The sequence below is a fragment of the Nuphar pumila genome, chromosome 3 (genome assembly GCF_984573655.1).
Source record: "Nuphar pumila chromosome 3, dmNupPumi1.hap1.1, whole genome shotgun sequence".
NCBI lineage: Eukaryota > Viridiplantae > Streptophyta > Magnoliopsida > Nymphaeales > Nymphaeaceae > Nuphar > Nuphar pumila.
Window position 1 is genome coordinate 123,999,700 of NC_143251.1, and position 23,998 is coordinate 124,023,697.

The 23,998-nt window shown below is 35.6% G+C and overlaps 1 protein-coding gene across 2 annotated transcripts in view; it reads left to right on the top strand.

Moving 5' to 3' along the window:
- LOC149843603 (ubiquitin-like-specific protease 1D) overlaps window positions 1–19,147 on the top strand; it is a 128,561-nt gene extending 109,414 nt beyond the window's left edge. For both annotated transcript variants that reach the window (XM_090001875.1, XM_090001876.1), the window contains exons 12-14: window positions 8,525–8,639; window positions 18,727–18,834; window positions 18,907–19,147. In XM_090001875.1, the coding sequence (XP_089858001.1) occupies window positions 8,525–8,639; window positions 18,727–18,834; window positions 18,907–19,041 (358 nt within the window). In that variant the 3' untranslated portion in view covers window positions 19,042–19,147. The remainder of the gene's footprint in view (window positions 1–8,524; window positions 8,640–18,726; window positions 18,835–18,906) is intronic.
- The last annotated feature ends 4,851 nt before the right edge of the window (window positions 19,148–23,998 follow it).

A 23,998-nucleotide genomic window follows, 5' to 3' on the forward strand; every position in this document is an offset into this window, starting at 1 on the left:
TATATAAGATCAAGTACAAACCTGACAGATCCATTAAAAGATATAAGGCAAGACTTGTCGCTAAAGGCTTCACACAAGCATATGGAGAAGACTATGACGAGACTTTTAGTCCAGTTGTAAAAATGGGAACCATACGATTTGTGTTATCCTTAGCGGTTCAGCATAGATGACCTCTAAGTCAACTTGATGTTAAAAATGCATTCTTACATGGTGATCTAAAAGAAGAAGTCTACATGAAGTAGCCTCTTGGTTATGCAGAAAACAATCCTGAGACACATGTTTGTAGGTTGCGACGAGCCATCTATGGACTGAAGCAAGCATTACGTTCATGGTTTGACAGTTTCTCCATTGAAATACAACGATATGGATTCATTCGATCTCAACTTGATCATTCATTGTTTATCCTTCGAGAACACCAGGTCAGCATCTTACTCCTCATATATGTAGATGACATTATTATTACAGGAAATTCTTGTAAGCATATAGAGACCACAAAGGTCCTATTGAGTCAGAAGTTTAAAATGAAGGATCTGGGTGTTCTACGATATTTCTTGGGGGTTGAAGTGGATCGACAAAATACTAGTCTCTTGTTGACCCAACACAAGTATGCTCTAGATCTTTTGGAGAAATCAGAAATGAAGAATTGCAAGCCATTGAATACTCCTAGCGTGTTAAACCATAAACTCAGTGCTCAGGATGGAGAGGCATATAAAGACCCAAAGTATTATCGTCGATTAGTTGGGATGCTTCAATATCTTACTTTTACAAGGCCGGATATTGTGTATGCAGTGAATCAAGTCTCTCAGTTCATGCATGATCCATATACAGAACACATGAATGTTGTTAAAAGAATTCTTAGGTACTTGAAGGGTACTCTTGGAGATGAACTTGTTTATCATCAATCAAAGACAAAAGGAGAACATAGACCGCTTGAAGTGTATGCAGATGCAGACTGGGCAGGAGATCCAGACGATAGAAAATCAGTTTTCGGGTATTGTGTTTATGTTGATGGAAACTTAATAGCATGGAGTAGTCGGAAGCAACATGCTATTGCGCGTTCCAGTACAGAAGCTGAGTACCGATCCATGGCATCCGCTACTGCTGAAGTTACATGGTTAAGACATTTATTAATCGAAATAGGAGAGAGGGTGTGAAATGAAATGGGGATCTTCGAAACACGAGCTTTGATTAACAAGAGCAAGTGTCAAGAATGACACTAAAGCATAACCCTTAAAAAGGGTATAACTGGAAACAAAATAAAAATAAAAATGTATTCTTTATTGATATGAAAAACCAATTGCTTAAGAAGCATTGGAGTAAAATACAAGAGGGGCTGCACCCCTTTATATACACAGCTGAAAGAGGACTCAATAGAGCTGTTGGGCACAGTCCAACAGCTCTATTAAGAGCTGTTGGACTGTGTCAGTCCAACAGCTCTATTGCTAGTCAAGTCTGGACAGGACTTGACTAGCAACAGTCATTCTAGTTCAAACTGAACTAGATGACATAAAGACAAAAAATAAAAATAAAGGAAAAAAAATACAGAAAAGAAAGAAATTAAAAATGTATTTATATATATATAATAATATAATATTATTATATATACATATATGTACAGTTTTACATTTTAACACTCCCCCTCAAACTTACGGTACAATGAGCGAAAGTTTGTCTAAGAGAAAGTGAAATCGGGGAGCAACGAGAGGCTTTGTAAAGAGGTCTGCTAACTGATATTCTGAAGTGACATATGGCAGATCAATTATCCCGTGTAGATATTCCTCTCTGACGTAGTGACAATCCATTTCGTGGAATGTTCTGTTACTGGCAATGTAGATCGCACTTTTGTTGTCACAACACATTTGTGAAGCCTTTGTTGCTTCAACTCCCATGTCAGCAAGCAGTCGTCGGAGCCAAACTACTTCCATGGTCGTGGTTGTCATGGCTCTGTATTCAGCTTCGGTGGATGAGAGAGATACCTTCTGCTGCTTTTTACACCTCCACGAGATTAATGATTCCCCTAAAAAGACACAAAAGCCAGTGGTTGAGTGTCTGTTATTGGGATCACCTCCCCAATTAGCATCAGTATATGCAATTAAATCAAGAGAAGAGGAGGAAGATAAGAAAAGTCCTCGTGAAAGAGAGGACTTGATGTATCTGATAATACGCATGACTGCTCCCATATGAACAGAAGTAGGAGCATGTTGAAATTGACTTGCTGTATGAACAACATGTGCTATATCTGGTCTGGTAATGGATAGATAGGAAAGTGCCCCGACAAACTGTCTGTAAGGAGTAGGGTCTGCAAGAAGTTCTCCATCATCAATCTTCATTTTAACATTAACAACTTCTCGAGTGTCAACTTTCTGATCATCAGTAATACCAGACCTGAAAACAATATCAAAAGCAAATTTAGTCTGAGATAATAAATATCCTCTAGGAGAATAAGCAACTTCAATGCCTAAAAAATATCTCAACAAGCCCAAATCAGTCATTTCAAAATGAGATTTAAGAAGTGTTTTGATTGTTTCAACTCCCTGTTTATCGCTTCCGGTGATGATCATATCATCCACATAGAGAAGAAGCACAATGATCCCTGCATCAGAATTCTTAATAAACAAAGCAGTGTCAGTTAAACAGAATTGAAAACCAATATCAATCATAACACGACTAAACCTATCATACTAAGCTTTTGGTGCTTGTTTAAGTCCATAAAGAGCTTTTTCTAAGCGAAGGACTTTACCCTTAGGAATACTTAGACCAGGAGGGGGTTTCATATATACTTCTTCAACTAGCTTTCCATTTAAAAAAGCATTTTTGACATCCATTTGAAAAATAGACCATTTTTTGATAGAAGCTAAGGCAATTAAGGTTCGGACAGTAGTCATACGAGCCACCGGAGCAAAGGTTTCTTCATAATCAATCCCATATTCTTGGGCATAACCTTTGGCTACTAAACGGGCTTTATATCTTTCAAGAGTACCATCACTCTTGGTTTTAATTTTATAAACCCATCGACATCCTATAGTTTTCTTCCCTGGAGGAAGATCTTGAATATTCCATGTAGAAGCCTTTTCAAGTGCATCTAATTCAACTTTCATGGCTTCTATCCATTTGATATCATTTTTTGCTTGAAAATATGTGGATGGTTCTTCATATGAGTGAATTAATGCAATAACTGCCCTATATGTGGGTGAGAAAGACTCGTATGATACAAACTTTTCTGGAGGCCTCGAGATTCGGGATGATTGTCTAGTTGGAATGTTAGAATATTTCTCAAGTGCACATGGAGTATTAGACTCTTGTCGCCTGGAATATTGAATACTAGTATCTCTATGAACTTCTTCATTTTCAACATTAAGATCAATAATTCTTGGATCATCATCAAAGTTACAATCAAGGTCATATTCATCAGATGTTGATGTTAGATCTAGCAAAAAGGAGTACTCAGTGACGTCTTTTAATTTTCTAAAATCAAAGAAGCTCTCCTTTTCAAGAAAGGAAACATTTCTAGACACATATAGTTTATTATTTTTAAAGTCAAAACATCTATAACCTTTCTAGTTTTCAGCATATCCTAAAAAGGCACAGGGAATCGCACGAGGGGAAAGTTTATCATTTTTGTTAGTAAATATGAAACATTTGCACCCAAATATTCTTAATCTAGAGTAGTCTGGAGAAATGTTCATAAGTTTTTCAATGGGAGTGATATTTTGTAACGAAGAAGATGGCATCCTATTAATGAGATAGGTGGCAGTTAAGGCAACTTCTGCCCAAAAGTCTTTAGGGACTTGATTTGCTATTAATAAAGTTCTAGTGGTTTCTATAATATGGCGATGTTTTCGTTCTGCCAGTCCATTTTGTTGAGGTGTATAAGGACAAGATCTTTGATGTGTGATGCCATGCAATTTAAGATAATTTTGAAAATCTGTGGATAAAAACTCTCCCCCTGAATCTGTGCGAAAAATAGTAATATCATTTTGAAATTTGTTTTTAACCATATTATGAAAAGTTTGAAAGTATGAAAATACTTCAGACTTATGTTTGAGAAAGTACATCCACGTATGTCGGGAGAAATCATCGACAAAAATAACATAGTAAACAAATCCTCCTTTAGAAATTACTGGTGCAGGACCCCAAACATCCGAGTGTATTAATTCAAGTGGTCTTGAAGAGAAAAAGGTTCTGTTCTGAAATGGTAATCTTTTCATTTTGCCGAGAATACAATCTTTACAATCAAATGATTCAGAGTTACAAAATTTCCCTAGATTTGGAAAATGTTGGATTTTGGCTATATGTGGGTGACCAAGTCTCTTATGCCACAGTTCCAACTCTATTTTTTGAATATTATAACAAAAAGCTTTCTTCGGCATTTCCAAAAAATCCATGTAATAGAGTCCTCCTTCTCTATGGCCTTCCCCAATCAGCTTGCCTGAATGGCGATCCTGTACCCAACAACCATGAGAAGAAAAAGAAATATTACACCCATAATCAGAAATTTGAGATACAGATAAAAGATTTAAATTTAATTTGGGAACATGTCTAATTTCTGGAATAAAAAATTTTTTTGTTTTATAAATTTTTTCAAAATCTCCTATTCCTTCTATTTCAAGAGAAGTCCCATCAGCAGTAAAGACCTTTGACACACTTGTTTTATTTTTAACACATTTGGATAGACTTTGATTATTTGGGGTCATATGAAAAGATGCACCAGAGTCAAGAAGCCAAGAAATTTTACCTAAATCAGAAAAAGATGAGGCTGCTGCGCCGGTTGAAGCTTCAGATGAGGAAGAGGCACCTTTGATGAGAGGCTGAAGGATCTCCATTAGTTGGGCCAGGGAAACTGGTGCATCCTGATCTTTAGGCTCTGATCCAGCAATTGCAGCTCTTTTTTCTCTCAGCTCCTTAAGTTTGGGACATTGTGGCCTGTAGTGTCCCGGTTCATGACAGTGATGACAAATAACTTTCTTCTTATCATAGTCACCATTTTGTCGGTTAAAGTGAGGAGGCCTATATGATCGAACATGATTCCCTGGTCTAGACACGGCTAAAACGGAATCATCTTCAATTTTTAAAGAACCTTTCCGGAGACGATTTTCTTCCATTGTTAACTCTTCAATAGTTTCAACAATAGAAGGAATTTTTTCCCGGTGAAGTCGGGCCGATTTAGTGGTTTCAAATTCCGGCCTTAATCCAGTGATAAACTGGTAAAAATGTTCAACATCGAGTTGTTTCTGACGAAGCTCGATGTCTTCGGCACAATGCCACTTTGGTTCTAAAAGGGAAAGTTCTTCCCAAAGTTCGGACAACCCATTGTAATATTCACGAATAGTTTTGTCTCCTTGTGTCATCATTCGAACTTTTTCTTGGAGGTTGCACACGTGTGCAATATCTTTAAGGGAATACATATTCTTAAGGTATTCCCATGCCTTATCGGCATGATCAAATTTGGCAAGACTTGAGCATTTTTTAATGTCAACGCTATTGATAAGCCATGACATTATCTTCGCATGAGATATTCTCCATTCTTTCCATTTCTTCTCGTATGAGGCAATAGCCTTGATTTTCTCTTCTTCCGATAGAGGGACCTCTTTATCTCCCTCCTTTTTAGTAAGAGATAGCTTAGGTTCCGAATCGGAACCATCCACAATCCCCCATAAGCCTTTTCCGCATATATGGTGCTTCATGATTGAAGCCCATGTTACATAGTTCGTATCGCTTAGTTTCATAGGCATGATGGTGACTTTATCATTGTCATCCATCGATTACAAGGAGAGAAAGAATAGGGATAGAAGAGAAACAAGAAGGAAAATGAAAAAGAAAGAAAAAAAAAACAATACAACAAGATGTGAAATCTTCTCCAATGAAGTGATAAAACACTTCTCTTCAAGTGGCGAACACTTTTGCAAACGGGCACGGAAACCGAGGCAGCTTTTCCTCAAGATTTAGTACTTCCGCAGCTCTGATACCATGAAATGAAATGGGGATCTTCGAAACACGAGCTTTGATTAACAAGAGCAAGTGTCAAGAATGACACTAAAGCATAACCCTTAAAAAGGGTATAACTGGAAACAAAATAAAAATAAAAATGTATTCTTTATTGATATGAAAAACCAATTGCTTAAGAAGCATTGGAGTAAAATACAAGAGGGGCTGCACCCCTTTATATACACAGCTGAAAGAGGACTCAATAGAGCTGTTGGGCACAGTCCAACAGCTCTATTTAGAGTTGTTGGAATGTGTCAGTCCAACAGCTCTATTAAGAGCTGTTGGACTGTGTCAGTCCAACAGCTCTATTGCTAGTCAAGTCTGGACAGGACTTGACTAGCAACAGTCATTCTAGTTCAAACTGAACTAGATGACATAAAGACAAAAAATAAAAATAAAGGAAAAAAAATACAGAAAAGAAAGAAATTAAAAATGTATTTATATATATATATATATATATATAATAATATAATATTATTATATATACATATATGTACAGTTTTACATTTTAACAAGGGTGAACACTGCAAATCTGTTTTGCGATAATCAAAGTGCCATACAAATTGCCTTCAATCCTATCCATCATGGTCGAACAAAACACATACAGATCGATCAACATTTTGTTCGACAGAAAGTTGAGGACAAAGAAATTATCCCAACTTATGTACCAACAGGAGATCGGGTTGCTGACCTTCTTACCAAAGGACTTATGAGTGCGCGGTTTTGGTATCTCAAAGGCAAGTTGTCCATGGTACTGGACCTTGCACAACTTGAGGGAGGGTATTAAGACTGTATCATAAAACTGAAGTTGGGTCTCTAATATGGATCGGGTTTTCTGTTTCTGATGTAATGTGTAATTTTAATGTATTCGGGTATGGATCCAAATCATAATTGATCCAACCCACTTTCTGTTTTTTTGTATATAAATACATACATGGAATAGGGCACGACTCCTAAGAGAAAGGAGTCTCCCTTTGCTGCCGCAGCCCTTCTTTTCATCCTACCTCCTTCCTTCTTGCACTTCACGTGTACGGTGGGTCCATTCTAACTGTTTTATTACATGGTATCAGACCTAACCTCTAATTTCTGATATCGTTTATATTATTCTGCTGAATCTGAAATTTGCGAGTTGTTTCTATTTTTGTTGCTTGGATCTGGAAAGCTCTAACTAGACCAAACCCTTGTCTATCAAATATGCTATTTTCACCATACCTTCACGAGCATGGTTAATCTAGTTTGGGTGTCTGACATGAGCTATTTTCAGTTAATTGTATAATGATGCTTATCTTATCCCTAAAAGCACTCCAATTTGATTTTCAGATGTATCGGATAATTGTGCAGTTTGGTTTGATCTATGATCAAATTGACCATATGTCTCAACTATGGATGGAAACCAGGGTAGGTGGTACCTGACCCAAGATGGTCAGCTTTGGTTTTGCCTCTGCTTCCGTGAGCCCAAAAGGACTTGGGTCTAACCCGCTACCTAAGAATGATTGGGTTTGAAGGGCACGACCAACCTGATCCTGAGCATATCAGTTTTCATAGTGCTTTAATTGTTAGGTTTGCCTAATGAATCTACTTAATTTTCAGTTCTAGCCGTATTACCATGATTGGATTTTAGAATGGGTTTTGATAAGATCCGAACTAGATCTGTCTTATAACTAATGAAATATACTGAGATTTTACCAAGTGTTGCGAGCAGCTGAGTGTTGCTTTTCTTCTTTTTCTAGGCCACCTTTAACAGAAATCTGTTTTTTCATAGTATACCCCCTTCTTTTTATTTTTGTGGTTTCTTAGGGTGCCTATATCCAGGTCCATGATTTTCAGTCGCTTTTTTCTTTTTCTATTGACCTGTCTATTTTTCTGGCTTTTCAATGCAAATCTGGTTTTTGGTTGAGCTCTTTTTACAATTGATTGCTTTTCCCTAGCATCCACATCTTTTTGTCGTTGGTAGTTTTTACTTAGCATGCACTCTACACTTTTCTTGAATTTCTTGGTGCAGCACCTAGATGATCATTACCTAGGGTGCGACTTAATGAGTGCATTCTGTGGTGCATAACTTTCAGTTTTTGAGATTAATGAGTTTTATACTCAAACAAAAATTCTTTTAACAAATTATAGAAATAAAAAGCAACATGATACATATATAACCATGGCAAGATTAATAAAAAAATAAATAAATAAAAATGTTTCATAAAATATACCAAACCAAAGAAAAGTCATATTAACATAAAGTATAGAAATAAAAAGCGGCTTGGCATATGTTGCAACTTGCATGTGTCCATTCTTGCCTAGTAAATTTGTTAGCAAAACACAATTTTGTGCTTATCTTTTGAACGGCATGGATACTTTCTTTTTACTCCAGTTCCATATCCCCTTATATAGTACTCAAACAGTGAACTCCAGAAAGGCTATATCTTGATATCTACAGCCGTATCTGTCTTTCATAGGTCCATTTGTTCTGTTCATGTTACTCTTCTTAGCTCTATCTGCAGCATTTTGCCTCTTGAATTTTGAAAGTTGCTACTGTCTTGTATAGATACCTGGAGAAGGAATGGGAGCACTTAAAGGATGGTTTTGCTCTTCCAGATTTTCCTATCTCATATAGAGTTTGGAGGCAGCTTCCTTCCAAAATAAAGAGAAAGAAAATTGAGGTATTTGTTTTTATTCCATTTTCATTGGCATGTAGTTTTTTTTTGGAACTCTCCATTTGTGGAAACTGGAAACTTTGTTCCCTATTTTGGTCAGGTTGCCGTTACAAACAAATACGTTTTTTTTTATTGTTTTTCACGAAACTAACCTTGCAGATGTGATCTACATGGTTTGGTTAGTGGGAATTGGTTCTTGAATTATCCAATTATGACACAAAGGTACAATTTTATGTGCCTTGAAAAATCAATGGGTTACAATCTGTGATATCTTCTTGGCCCGTAAAATTGTATTTTTTAATAAAAAGTACATTCCAAAAATCAGTTTGTAGCATTTGCAGCATGCTGAATCCATTTATGAGGTACAATTGGCTCACACGACCCATGTCTATTGTTTGTGGCTCATTTGAATGGTCAGGTCAGCATGACCAATTATATATATATATATATATATATATATATATATATATATATATATATATATATATATATTGTGTGTGTGTGTCTCCATGTCCTAACTTTCCCAAAATTTGTCCATACCCTTATACTGCATCACAGTAGCAGTGGTGTGTTAAAAATGAATGTGTGTGTGTATATATATATACAACAACAACAACAACTACGCCTTCATCCCAAAACAATTGGGGTCAGCGATATGAACCAAAAAAGAAATTCATTTTGGGTCTTCCACATGAATCCTTTTCCTCCAATCATTTCTATCCAACGCCATGTCCTCGGTGAGGTTCAAAGCATTCATATCCTTTCCTATCATCTCCATCCAAGTCTTCCTAGGCCTACCCCGACCTCTTTTAACTAATATATTTTCCCATTTCTCCAACCTTCTAACTGGAGCATCATTAGGCCTTCGCCGAATATGTCCAAACCACCGTAAACGATTCTCTCGCATCTTATTTTCAATGGGTGCAACACCGACCTTCTTACGTATCTCTTCGTTCCGAATCTTATCTTTTATTGTATTTCCACACATCCATCTAAGCATCCGCATCTCAGCTACACTCATTTTTTGAATATGATGTCTCTTGGCAGCCCAACATTCCGTACCATATAGTAAAGCGGGTCTAATAGTCGTCCTATAAAACTTTCCCTTCAGCCGCAATGGTATTCTACGATCGCACAGCACTCCAGTAGCACTTTTCCATTTCATCCACCCAACCTTTATCCTATGATTTACATCTCCATCAATTTCTCCATACTTTTGAATGATGGATCCCAAATATTTGAAATAATCATTCACCGGTATATCTTGCTCACCAAGCTTCACTACACTCCCATCACTACTTCGTTGCTTACTAAACCGACATTCCATATATTCAGTCTTACTCTTACTCAACTTAAAACCTCTAGCTTCCAATGTCTGTCTCCATAATTCTAACTTAGCATTAACCCCAGCTCTAGACTCATCAATCAAAACAATATCATCAGCAAACAACATACACCACGGTACATTTTCTTGAATTGATCTCGTAAGCTCATCCATCACTATTGCAAATAGGAAAGGGCTTAAAGCAGATCCTTGATGTAACCCAACCGTTATCGGGAAATTGGTTGTCACCCCTCCACAAGTGCGGACATTGGTTACTACTCCTTCATACATATCTTTAATTATACTAATGTACTTGAGAGAAACACCTTTCTTCATCATTGTCCACAAGAGAACGTCCCTAGGTACTCTATCGTATGCCTTCTCTAAATCAATAAAAACCATATGCAAATCTTTGTTCCTCTCTCTATATCTTTCAATAAGTTGTCTAAGAAGATGTATAGCTTTCATAGTTGATCTTCCAGGCATAAAACCAAATTGATTCTCCGATATCATGACAACCTTCCTCAACCTAGACTCAATCACCCTCTCCCAAAGTTTCATAGCATGACTCATGAGTTTTATACCACGATAGTTTGTGCAATCTTGTATATCACCCTTATTCTTATATAAAGGCACCAAAGTACTCTTCCTCCACTCATTAGGCATCTTATTTGTTCGCCAAATCAAGTTAAAAAGATTTGTCAACCATTCTAAACCTTTCTCTCCCAAGCATTTCCAAGCCTCGATAGGTATACCATCTGAGCCAACTGCCCTTCTTGATTTCATTTTCTGCAAAGCCTCTGCAATTTCTTTCTTTTGAATCTTGCGCATGAAGTCACGATTTATCTCATGAAAAGGAATGGAGAAGTCTCCAAGATCTTGAGCATGACTATCATTAAATAGCTTATCAAAATAATCTTTCCATCTCTCCTTAATCTCCTCATCTTTGACTAAAACCCTTTGCGTTTCATCTTTGATACATCTAACCATACCCAAATCCTTCGATTTCCTATCTCTCATCTTTGCAAGCCTATAAATATCCTTCTCGCCTTCTTTGGTATCCAACTTGTCATAAACCTCCTTATATACCTTAGCCCTCGCGTTTCGAACAACTTTTTTAGCTTCCTTCTTTGCTATCATATACTTCTCCAAATTCTCATTATCACGACTCTTACTTAGATTTCTATAACACTCTCTTTTAACCTTAATAGCTAATTTGACATCCTCGTTCCACCATGATGTATCCTTACCTAGTGGTGCACCGCCTTTAGACTCACCCAATACCTCCTTAGCTACTTTTCTCATACCACCCGCTATCTTATTCCACATTGATTCTGAATCCTCCTCGAGACACCAATCAACTTCCTTAACTACCTGCTCTACAAACATTCCTTGTTTAGCTCCTTTCAGTGCCCACCACTTAATTCTAGGATCTATCCTATGTCTATCCCTTTTGCGGCATTGTCTAATTCTAAGATCTAAAATTAAGACTCTATGTTGTGTAGCTACACTTTCTCCTGGTATAACCTTACAATCGATGCAACAACCCCTATCTCTCTTTCTAAGTAGGAAAAAATCTATCTGACTCGTATTAACCCCACTTTTAAATGTTACTAGGTGAGACTCCCTCTTCCTAAACCAAGTGTTTGCTAAGATCATATCATAGGACAAACAAAAATCTAAAATCCTTTCTCCACTTTCATTTCTTTCTCCTATACCATAGCCTCCATGGATATTCTCAAATCCATCCCTACTAATGCCTACATGTCCATTAAGGTCACCGCCGATGAAAAGCTTTTCTCCATAAGATGTCTCTTGTACTACTCCATCTAAATCTTCCCAAAATTGATGCTTAATGGAATCATCTAAACCTACTTGAGGTGCATAAACACTAATAATATTAATAATATCCGTACCTAATACTAATTTAATAAGTAAAATTCTATCACCCTTCCTACGGACCTCAACTACATTATCTATAAACTGACGACTCATAACAATCCCTACTCCATTCCTATTCCTATTTATTCCTGTATACCAAATCTTATATCCCCAAGGTTCTATCACTTTAGCTTTCTCACCTACCCATTTGGTCTCTTGAAGACATAAAATATCAATCTTTCTCCTACACATAACATCTACTAACTCTACCAACTTACCAGTTAAAGACCCTATGTTCCAAGTGGCTAACCTAATTTTATGGTCTTGGACTAACTTCTTTACCCCCACCCGTCCAACAAAGTGAGGGAACCCTTGCCTATTTGACACCACACCCGGGCGCCGGTGTGACGCGTCGCTTCTGGGCGACGACCTAGCAACCCTTGCACATTTATCACTGCCTCCGGGCCTAGAGAGTACAGCGCGTCGCTCAGTAGGGAACGCCCCAACGAAATTCTCATATTGGTTCATTTTCATAGGATATGACAAAGTTTTTATGCTGGCTGTCACAGGCCTACCGCAACCCTCCTCCTTTATCCGGGCTTGGGACCGGCAGTGTATAACTACACAGGCGGAGTTGTGTGTGTATATATATATATATATATATATATATATATTTACATATAGTTATATGTAATATAACTAGATTGTATCTAGGATTAGATTTTTTAGTTTTTTTGCTTTTTAGTTTTGAACTAGTCAACATTAGTTGACTAGTCAACATAGGAAGTCGTTGGGCTCCCAATGACTATGAGTCTCCTTCTCATTGCGTATAAATATGGGGCAAAGTCCCTCTTCAATGCATGCTTCTTGCATGGTCTTGATCAATAAAATATTATTTTTTATTCCTTGTGTTTTTAGTGGGTGTTTGTGTGAGCCCATTTTGTGACTTGTGAGTGTTCTTTTGGTACTTTGGTAGAACAATTTGAGTGTCCACCTTGTTTTCTTGGTGAATATATTTTAGAGAACCTTGTTTCCTTTCATGGTATCAAATCTTGGAGATCAAACTGTATTTTCGGTGCTTTAGGAAGTGTGCCACTCAAGATTTTGAAGAGATAAAGTTTCTTTTGCACAATTTATTTAAATGCTTGTGAGATTGTTGTGTCCTCTTGGTGGTGGAGTGCTCGTATGTTTGTGATGAAGCTCTCTTGGTGGTGGAGTGCTCGTGTGTTCGTGTTTTTCATTGAAGGTGCTCTCTTAGTGGTGGAGTGCCCATGATATTTTTTTATCTCCTCTCTATCCTCTATTCTTTCTCTTATCCCTTGTAAACATGGATGACAATGATAATGTCACCCTAAAATCCATCAAACTCAACGATTCAAACTTTGTAACATGGGCTTCAATAATGAAACATTTCATATGGGGGAAAGGGTTGTGGGGATTAGTGGATGGGTCGTATTTGGAACCCAATCTAATCTTTACTAAGATAGAAGGAGAAAATGAGGTACCTCTTACTGAGGCGAAAAAAACCAAGGTTATAACTACATATGATAAAAAATGGAAAGAATGGAGAATGGGGCTTGCCAAGATTATTTCTTGGCTCATTAGTAGTATTGATATCAAGAAGTGCACGATTCTAGTTAAATTTGAATATGAAAATAAAGCATGAGATTATCTCAAGAGAATGTATTCTCTTAAAGATATTGCTCATATTTGTAACTTACATGACAAAGTACACACTATGACTTAAGGAAGAAAAAGTATTAGAGAATACTTTAGTGAGTTGTTCGACCTTTGGAATGAGTTGGCTCTTATTGAGTCACAATGGCGTTGTCCCGAAGACATAGACCTCTGTCAAAGACAAATTGATGCAGAACATTTCTAACAATTCATCAATGGTCTAAGACTGGAGTTTGAGTCTACCAAATTGACTCTTCTTTATAGAGAAAAAGTTCTTTCTATTGAAGAGCTAAGTATGGAGGAAAATAGACTAAAAAGAAGATATCTAAAGAAGATGATTCGGTCCTAGCCGTGTCTACACCGGAAAACCATATCTATGCCTACAAACTATCATATTATGGAAGATCAATCAATGAGAACTATGAAAAGCAAGGCAATGAGTTTGAGAAGAAAAAAATTATTTGTTATTATTGTCGTGAATCGGGACATGTTAAGACATATTATCCTAAATTAAAGAGGCCCTATGAGAGGAAGGTAGCATCGATTGCAAGAGTTAAGTGAGCTCAAAGTTACACAAGAGTCAAACATTGGGAGCATGTCCTTGACTCAACTTGTAGAAGCTCTCCAACCTCTTCTCAAAGGAGCTTCATCAACTAGAGCCACAGTTTCTTTTGTTGGCATTTCTGACCCCGGTAAGACTATTTGGCTTCTTGACTCAGGTGCCTCATTTCATATGACACCAAATAGTGATATGTCATCCGAATGTTATAATTCAAGCAGGTCAAATGTTTTTACTGCTGATGGGACATCCCTTAAGATAAATGGAATAAAAAATTTAAAAAATATTTCAAAAGGTTTTTTTATTCCAAAAATTAGATATATTTTCAAGTTAAACCTAAATATTTTGTGTGTCTCTCAACTATCTGACCATAAGTATAATGTTTCTTTCTTTTCTATTGGTTGTCAAGTTCAGGATCATCAGTCAGAGAAGCTGAATGGGGAAGGCCATAGGGAAGGAGGTTTATACTACATGGATTTTTTGGAAATACCAAAAAATGCCTTTTATTGTAATGTTCAAAAACTGGATTTAGATTTATGTCATAAAAGACTTGGCCATCCTAGTGGATCAAAAATCCAGCACTTTCCAAATTTGAAAAAAATTTATAATCTTAAAATTTTTATATATGAAGATTGTATTCTTGGGAAGATGAAAAGATTGTCATTTCAAGAAAGAGCTTTTGTCTCTACACGACCGCTTGAGTTAATACATTTGGATGTTTAGGGCCCAACACCTGTTGTATCTAAGGGTGAGTTTGCATATTATGTGATCTTTGTTGACGACTTTACAAGACACATTGATTTACTTTCTCAAACATAAATCTGAACTTTTTTTATATTTTCAAATATTTTACGAATTGGTCAAAAATCAATTTCAAAAGGATATCTCTATCTTTCGCACTGATTCCTGAGGATAATTTTTGTCAAAAGATTTTAAAGATTACCTAGAATCCAATGGTATTACATATCAAAAATCTTGTCCCTATACTTCACAACAAAATGGCTTGGCCGAAAGAAAACATAAGCACATCATAGAAACCACACGATCTTTGCTTATCTCAAATCAAGTACCTAAAGAATTTTGGGTCGAAGTCACTTTGACCACAATTTATTTTATTAACAAAATGTTATCTGTTATCTTGAAAAATATATCACAAGTTGAAAAACTTTTCAAACTTATTCTCGATTGAGGATTTTTGAATGCAAATGTTTTGTATTTACTGATAAAAATGATACTTTCTTCTTGTGCTATTCCTTGTGCCTTCTTGAGATATGCAAATAACCAAAAAATGTATAAATGCTTTGATTTTAAAAATAAGAAACTATATGTTTCAAGAAACGTGTCTTTCTTAGAAAAAAAAAGTTTTTTGAATTTGAAAATCATAAGCACATAATTGAGTATTCTTTCCTGTTGGATCTAATTCTAAAGATTGGTGATTGTGATGAAGATCATGATTTCATAAATGATATGGTGAGTGAAGAAGAATCTCATGACATTGAGATAAGTGAAGAACAATCTCAAAATCAAGTATGTATTCAATATTCTAGTCGTAGTAGTTCTGAACATCCTTGTGCCCTTAAAAAATATACTAATGAAAGCCATGTAGAAATACAAACTAGAAGGTCATCGAGAGTATCAAACCCCCTTGAGAAATTTGTGTCCTATGAGTCATTTTCACGTCAGTATCAAGCTTATATTACATTGATATATTCCTATATAGATCCCTCAAACTATGTTGAAGCAAAAAAACTTTATGAATTGATAGAATCCATGAAGGTAAAATTAGATGCTTTAGAAAAGGCGAACACTTGGATTGTCCAAGATATTCTCCTAGGAAAGAAACCCATAGGTTGTCGATGGGTCTATAAGATAAAAACCAAGAGTGATGGAACCCTTGAAAGGTACAAAGTTATGTTAGTTGCCAAGAGATACTCCCATGAGTATATAATAAATTATGAGAAAACCTTTGCATCTGTTGTTAGGATGACCACAGTTAGAAACGTAGTAGCCTTGATCTCTAAAGAAATGCTCTATGTACCAAATGAAGGTTAAGACTGCATTTCTCAATGGTAAATTGATTGAAGTCTACATAGAAACACCACCTGGTATAGTTGTTTTTAAAGGAAAGTCTCTTCGTTTAGATATGGCTTTGTATGACCTTAAACATGGTCCAAAGGCTTGATATGATAGGTTTGGTCAAGTTATACTTGATGTTGGGTTTCAATCTTACTTAACTGACTCAACTTTGTTTGTTAAGATTTCTGATACAAGTATTCTTCTTCTTCATTATGTGGACGATATGATCATCACAAGAGATGACAAATAGAGAGTTGAAAACATTAAAATACTTCTCAAAACACATTTTGAAATGACTTATTTGGGGGTTTTAAAGTATTTTCTTGGTATAGAAGTTGCTTATTCCCCTAGACATTATTTACTGACTCAATCTAAATTTGCTTTAGATATTGTTGCCAGGCCAGGTATTTCAGATGATAAAAGTGTTGACACTCCCAAAGTTGTAAATGTCAAAATGAAGATTGATGATGGGGAACCATTTGAAAATGCAACATCATACAGACAATTTGTCGGGGCTCTATCATATCTCTCAATTATGAGACCTGACATTGCGCACACAGTTCATACAACGAGTCAGTTTTAGCATGCTCTCACCACTGTTCATATGTTAACACTTTTACATATTATCAAAACTTCTATTTTTTGAGGAATTTTATTATATGCTTCTTCCTCCTTATATTTAATTGCTTATACTGAAGCTGACTAGAGGAGTGATCCAAATAACCGACACTCAACCACTGATTTTTATGTGTTTTTTAGGTGACTCGTTGATTTCATGGAGGTGTAAGAAGCACTAAAAAGTTTCTCTCTTCAATTGAAGCCGAATACCAAGCCATGTCTACAACTATTATGGAGGTGGTTTGGTTAAGGAGACTGCTGGCTGATATGGACGTTCAGAATAAAGGAGCATTACGACTGTGCTGTGACAACAAAAGTTTCATCTACATTGCCAACAATCAGACATTCTACAAACGAATCAAACACATTGAGATGAACTGTCATTATGCTCGAGAGGAATTTCTGCACAACACTATTGATCTTCCCTACATTGCTTTAGAGTATCAACTGACAGATTGTTTCACCAAACCTCTTGTTGCTTTTAGATTTCACTTTCTCTTGGACAAACTTTTGGTTATCCAACCGTAAGTTTGAGAGGGTGTGTTAAAAATGAATATATATAACTAGATTGTAACTAGGATTAGATTTTTTAGGTTTTCTGCTTTTTAGTTTTGAACTAGTCAACGTTAGTCAAAGCTCTATGAGTCTCCTCATTGTGTATAAATGTGGGTCAAAGCTCCTCTTCTATGCATGCTTCTTGCATGGTCTTGATCAATAAAATATTATTTTTTATTCCTTGTGTTTGCCCCTTTATTGGGTGTTTGTGTGTGAGCCCATTTTGTGGCTTGTGAGTGTTTGTTTGGTACTTTGGTGGAACTCTTTGAGTGTCCACTTTGTTCTCTTGGTGAATATATTTTAGAGAACCTTGTTTCCTTTCAGGGTGGACATTGGGCTGGCCCGACCGGAGACCTGCTGGGGCTTGACAGGCCCAACCAGCTCCCTGACCTGCTGAAAGTCCAAGCTGGTGCTTGTCAAGTTCGGGTTAGGCTTAAGGTGGGTCAGTTAGGGGCCCTTTAAGTTCAAATAGTAAATGGGTTGCGCTTCATTGAGATGTGCTTTTATTCTTACCTGTACTTGGCCCACTTATTACTCTGGACCTATTGAGCTCCAGGTTGCCAAAACCTGGCCCATCACGGGTCAGTTTCCTGACCAGATGTCCACCCCTGCCTGGTGGTTGTATCCTTGAATCCACGTAATATAAAGTTAACCTTGCTATTGTACGGATGAGAAAAGCATTAAAGAAAACCTGAGGACGCTGAACCTAACTATAATGCATCACTTTGAACAAGTGAAGCTTTTCACATCATCAGCTGTTTTCGCCTGAACTTCTGCATTATATTGAGTTCCACCTCCGAAAAGGACATGGATAATTAATTAACTGTTCTGTGATCACTACCAATACTGCACATAGTTTCTATTCTTTAAGTTATTTTCTGCATGTGCTCTTATTTTATTTTGCGTGCACTAACTACCACCTTGAAATAATGCAGTGGCTCTTGGCTCTTTGGAGCACCTTTATGCAAATGTGTATATATGTATATAATGTTGCTACAATCGATTGTAGCTACAATTGACTGAGAAAAAACCCAACTTTTTTTTTTGGTTAAATCTGACCATGGATATGATCTATATGTTCCATTTAGTAGGAATGACTTTTGGTCGCTGCAACCTGTTGCACGTCTAGGTTTTTATGATGATGCAAAAACTGACGGCCATAAATGCACAACTTTTCAACTTAAAAAAACTTTTCCTTTTTCATTGAAAAGCATGATCCAAGAGTCTAATCCTACTAAATTGTCCATGCTGAACACGCGATTTACAAGGGTAGATCAAGTCAAAAGAACTTGGATCGATGGATTCTAATTAGATTGTCGGTACAATCAATCGTAGCATACAGTTTCACATGAATGAAATAACATAGACACTGGCTTTTGTGATAGTTGTATTAACTTTTACAGGTTCCTCAGCAGAACAATCAGTATGATTGTGGTCTTTTTGTACTTTATTTTATCCAAAGATTTATTGAAGACGCACCTGAAAGAGTTAGGATGAAAGATCTGGCTATGGTAAGTTGTATTCTTATTATGTCTATTTTCCCATGCCTGATCTACGTTCATGACTTCTAAAGCATTCTCCAGTTTGGTAGTAAGTGGTTCAAGCCTGAGGAGGCCTCTGGATTGAGGGTGCGTCTAATGAGACTGCTTCAGAATGAATTTGAAGGTGCCGGATTGTTGAGTTGTAAAAAACAAGCTTCTGTGGTAGAGTTGATTTGATGGGTAATTTTAATACAGCAAATGTAATATATGTACATTAACTGACGGAGCACATAAGTTATATGATATTTTTTTGCTTTCAATTCATGATAGAGGTTTGAGCCCATTTATTGTTTGATTTCATCATGGTATTATATGATGGATCAGCGTTATCAGGTGACTTTTTATTCAGCAAAATCACCAATTATGCGCGGATCATCTCCTCCGATTCATACATGTGCCAGTCATGATAGATTAAGACTGGATCTGTGAATTCATGTCTTGTTATGTTCTACAATCTGATTAGCTAAACATAAACGTTGAACGGATACTTTATTTGGTTGATTGCGTTCTTTGCGAGCAGGATTCTACTCATGCTCAGTCAATTCCAAAATGGGTTCACAGTCGGGAAACATGCTCGCCATGCTTATTTGTAATGCCTGACTTGTCTCTGAGTCAATTTTATCCTACGGGCTTTAGCGTGGGTTGTTAGAACAAGGCTTGATCACTGTTGGCTTGACTACATTTTATGTTCTATACCATTTTCATGCTTGATATATGGATCATATATGGGGATATCCTGATCTTAAAATGGCATTTTATATGGGTGCACCTTTGAGTTCTGGATCAATCTTATTTGTGAAAAAAAGAAGAAAAAATAATTTAGGATCCTGTTGATCTATTCTCTCCTATTTATCAGTTTTAGATCCATCGAGCTGGATATATGTTTATATATTGAATACCCTTGGGGTTAATGATGACCTTTAAAAAAATTTTGCAGAAGGTTTTTTAAGTGAATAAATAATTTTAAAATATTACGAAAAGATATCCTAAAGACTGGGAACATTACATATTTAATATATGCAACCCAACATACATTTCTCATATAGAATAAATAGAACTATGAATTTAAATTGAATTGAATTTAAGAGAATAGTTTTTATTTAGAGTTCAATAAGTTTTTCAAAACATCTATTAAAAAAACTATAAGAATTTGGGTCATCATATTATAACCTTGAATCCCTCTAATCAACCTGTCTCTTTATCACTGAGTCTCAGTGCCTGCTGAAAAATGTTTTAAAAAAAATAAGGTAAGAATCAAAGTTTTCATGTGAGACTCTTGAAATTCAATAGTAAGGAAGATAACATAAATCAAACCACACATAAGTTTAAGAGAGCTCTAAATAATAATTTATATTTAGATTAAGCTTGCATTATAAGCAATTCAATTAAAAACAATAAAAAATCATGATAAAATAAAATTTTCAGAATGCATAAACTAATGTAGCACAATTAAATTTTATCCTTTATGAGACTTGCGGTTACAAAAAATGGGTCTAATTCTCAAAATTTAAGGCAGTTTTAGCATAAAATTTGTATTTTATTAACTGAATCTTACATGACTCTCGATCAATGTCAGACATTCGTACCCTAAGGCGGAACATCGGGCATCTTCACCTATTGCCGTCATCACCCTAAGCTATCATACTGACATTATCGAGTATTCTCACTCTAGCCAATCACCATCAAAGCATTTTCACCCTAAACAACCACCGTCAGGGCATTCTCACCCTAAACGGCATTACTCGGTATACTAAGATACAACAGCTTATGGTCCCCTACAATCGTCATTCAAGGTTTTCACATTTTTAGAGAGCCATCAAGGAAGAACAATTATTATATTGTTTGATCTCTTATATCATTTTTAATTTATTTAAGAGTTCTTTATATAAAAACAATCATGCAAATCAACATGCATTAACTAATTTTGGGTCTTTGCCCTGTCAATTCTAATAATGTAATTAATTCGAAAGTAATATAAAATAATTTTGCAACGCATTTAAAACTTGTTATATCAAGAGCAATACATGCACCTGGCGTCCAAAAGCCCATCACTAGTTTATACATAATCACTACACAATTAAAAAAATTTAAATGATATTGCAAATTTCGATGAACATCAATCACATATAGATATACCAATTTGTGTTTACGGTACACAACATCAATGCATATTCATGGCAAATGAAAGAATGCATATTGTAACATGCAATTCAAATTTATTATATCAACCAACAATCCAAGCTTTTGTGATCGACCAGATTCAACATTTAAAAATTCTTGATTTGTCTAAATATCCAAAACAGATTAGATTTGACCACTTTTAATGAAAAATCAAATTTAATAAGGTTAAATAAAAATTCAGATTGAAGAAACTTTAAGAAAATTAGATTTCAAATAAACTTTTAAACTAGATTTTCGATACACTTAATAGTGAACTAAAATAGACCAATTTTAAGAATCCCGATACATATCAACCGAGTTAGGTTCTGATTTAGATTTAACATAATAAAACCAAAATCAGATTTATGAGAATTCATGCTTAGACATATTGAATACAAATATTTAAGTTTAAAGAAACAAATTTCATATATAAAATGAGACATATGTATGTAAAGTCTCAAATACCATAATCAAATTTATTTAAGGCATGACAAACTTAATTCTAGAATCGGATTTGAAGCATATTAAGCATATATCCAAATCTATACGAGAAGCATAGGCTAAATCATTTCATGTATAGGAAAATAATCAAAGTATGCATGATTTGATAATTGAAAAAAAAATCAGACTATGCATAAGAGTTATAATTACCGATTTAGTCATACCCAACTTGAATCACTGAATTAATAATCGAAAATAGGAAGTTTGGTATGCGTGAAACAATGGAAATCGACATTCTAGCAACATAATTACTCAAGAACAATGATTCATGTTTAACTCACAACCATATTGGGCACCCTGTTTCAACCTATGCCGAGTTTACCATGACAGATCATAGGTACAAAAATTATCACACATCCAATGTAAAGGTCATATCATCAGACCCTTATTAAACTTGTATTCACGTGAACATCAGTCCCTAAAACCATCCATCATGAACCTCTGTTCTCCTGCATATTCTGAGGACTCGACGCTCAATGTGAGAAAAAATGAAAACAAATTTTGGTGGTTTTTTGAAACTCATGTAAAAGCTATAAGTCTCAGTCTTGATGGTCTTAAAACTCATAGTGAGAACAAAGAAAACAAATTTCTTTATTTTTTTAAAGCTAAAAAAAATTCAACGTGAATACTGATTTTTGATCCCTTTTATCAACACAATATTACTATTCATGCTAACACCGCAGCCACATGACAACATCAGCTATTAACAGCCCCCCACACAATAACGGGTCAAGCTATCACAATAATCCCGTACAAATTCAATCAGCCTAGCCTGTTTTTAAGTTAGTTATTTATTTTGGTTGATATTTTGTGGGTACAAACAGGTCAAAAAATAAAAATTTGAATTTGTCATGACGATTTAATAATTACTTTATTGGCGTTTGTGTCACAAAGATACAGGCACGACTTGATTCACAATACGAGCTCGATTTTTTTTTGAGAAACAGGGCGTGCAATTTTTCATTTTTTAATCGTGGATTTTCACAATTTTTTAATTTGCTAATTTTGAAAAAAAAAAATCTTGTCCTGATGCCCTATTCTATGACACTTCTGTTCCAGATGATCACTATCCGACCAGAATCTGCCAAATGCTTGTACCTGTCGTGAAAAGATCAGGTGCAGTTTGATTGCACAAATATTTGTGCATTAAGCACCTGATCACCCTCCATCTTGAGGACAGGTCTGTCTGTTGTGGGGCCCAAGGCCTGATGGAGGGCGATCAGGTGCTTAATGCACAAATTTTGTGCCATGTGATTGCACCCGATCCGGACTCGTCACAATAGGTCGGTAGCAGATATGACTCCCCAAGGCTTGGTCTGGTATTCTCGTCCAAAGATCTAACGTAGGTCCAACCTGTCCATATGTAAGAGAGAGAGAGAGAGACTTATTACGGCTTCTCAGCCCACCAGGCCATCATTGTATCAATGAAATTCAAGCATTGTATAATATATTGCTACATTATCTTGGAGCGTTCTTAGATACTATACCAAAATCATATTAACACTCCAAATACAAAATCACGTCCACCGTCTTTATTGTCGGCAATGCTTGAGAAAACAAAAGCAACCGATCAAGGATAATGCCTCATCCTTTAGAGGTATTAGTGGCTTCTTAACTGTTGGATATTTTGAATGACCTTGCATAACTTTTAATAAAATTCATGAATATTTAAATATGACTAATTATGTTCATAAATTGTTGTTTTGGTATTGCGTTCAACTATGCAAGATCCTATCTTAGTTTTATCAGTTTTGATTGCAAGATAAAGCTCATCGGAAAAACTTATATAAATTCTGTCAATTTGGTTATAAAAAAAAACCATCCTTAGAACTTTGGATACACTGTTTTTAATATTTTGCAAGTCAGGTACGGAGTATAAGCATGAGTGTGTTAGGGTGATGCAAAGTATCTTATTTTATTTCTACGTTAAGGTCTCTCGAAGATGAGACCTTTAAGAGATAAACATACTCATAATGTCAGTATGAAAAAATCACTCAAGGACTTGACAAAGATCGTAGAGTATGCACATGCTTGCAACAGACCCATCTCTCTATCCGTTAGGCAATTTGATATGTGCAAATGCAAGCAACACTAGACAATGGTTAATAACTACACTCGTTAGTAGTCTTTGAAATATAATTGATTATGTGAACTTTGGTTTTGGACAATCAGTGTACCCATTATTGGTATCGTATATTTCTGTGTTAGGTGAGCAAAACTTTTCGAATGCTCGTAATAGTGATTAGCGTAAGCACATTATATTATGGTTAGACCTTTAGTATGTCTTTCAATATTGTCCCAATTAACATTTTAGTAAATATGTATATATTGAGTCAAAGTTGTGATTTGCCAAACGATTTTTTTTTAGTCTTATTTTTGAGACATGTTTATAATTATTATATTCGCTAAATTTTATTTTTGGTATCTTTAAAATTTTTACAACATAATTTTATTTTATTTAAAAATATTACTT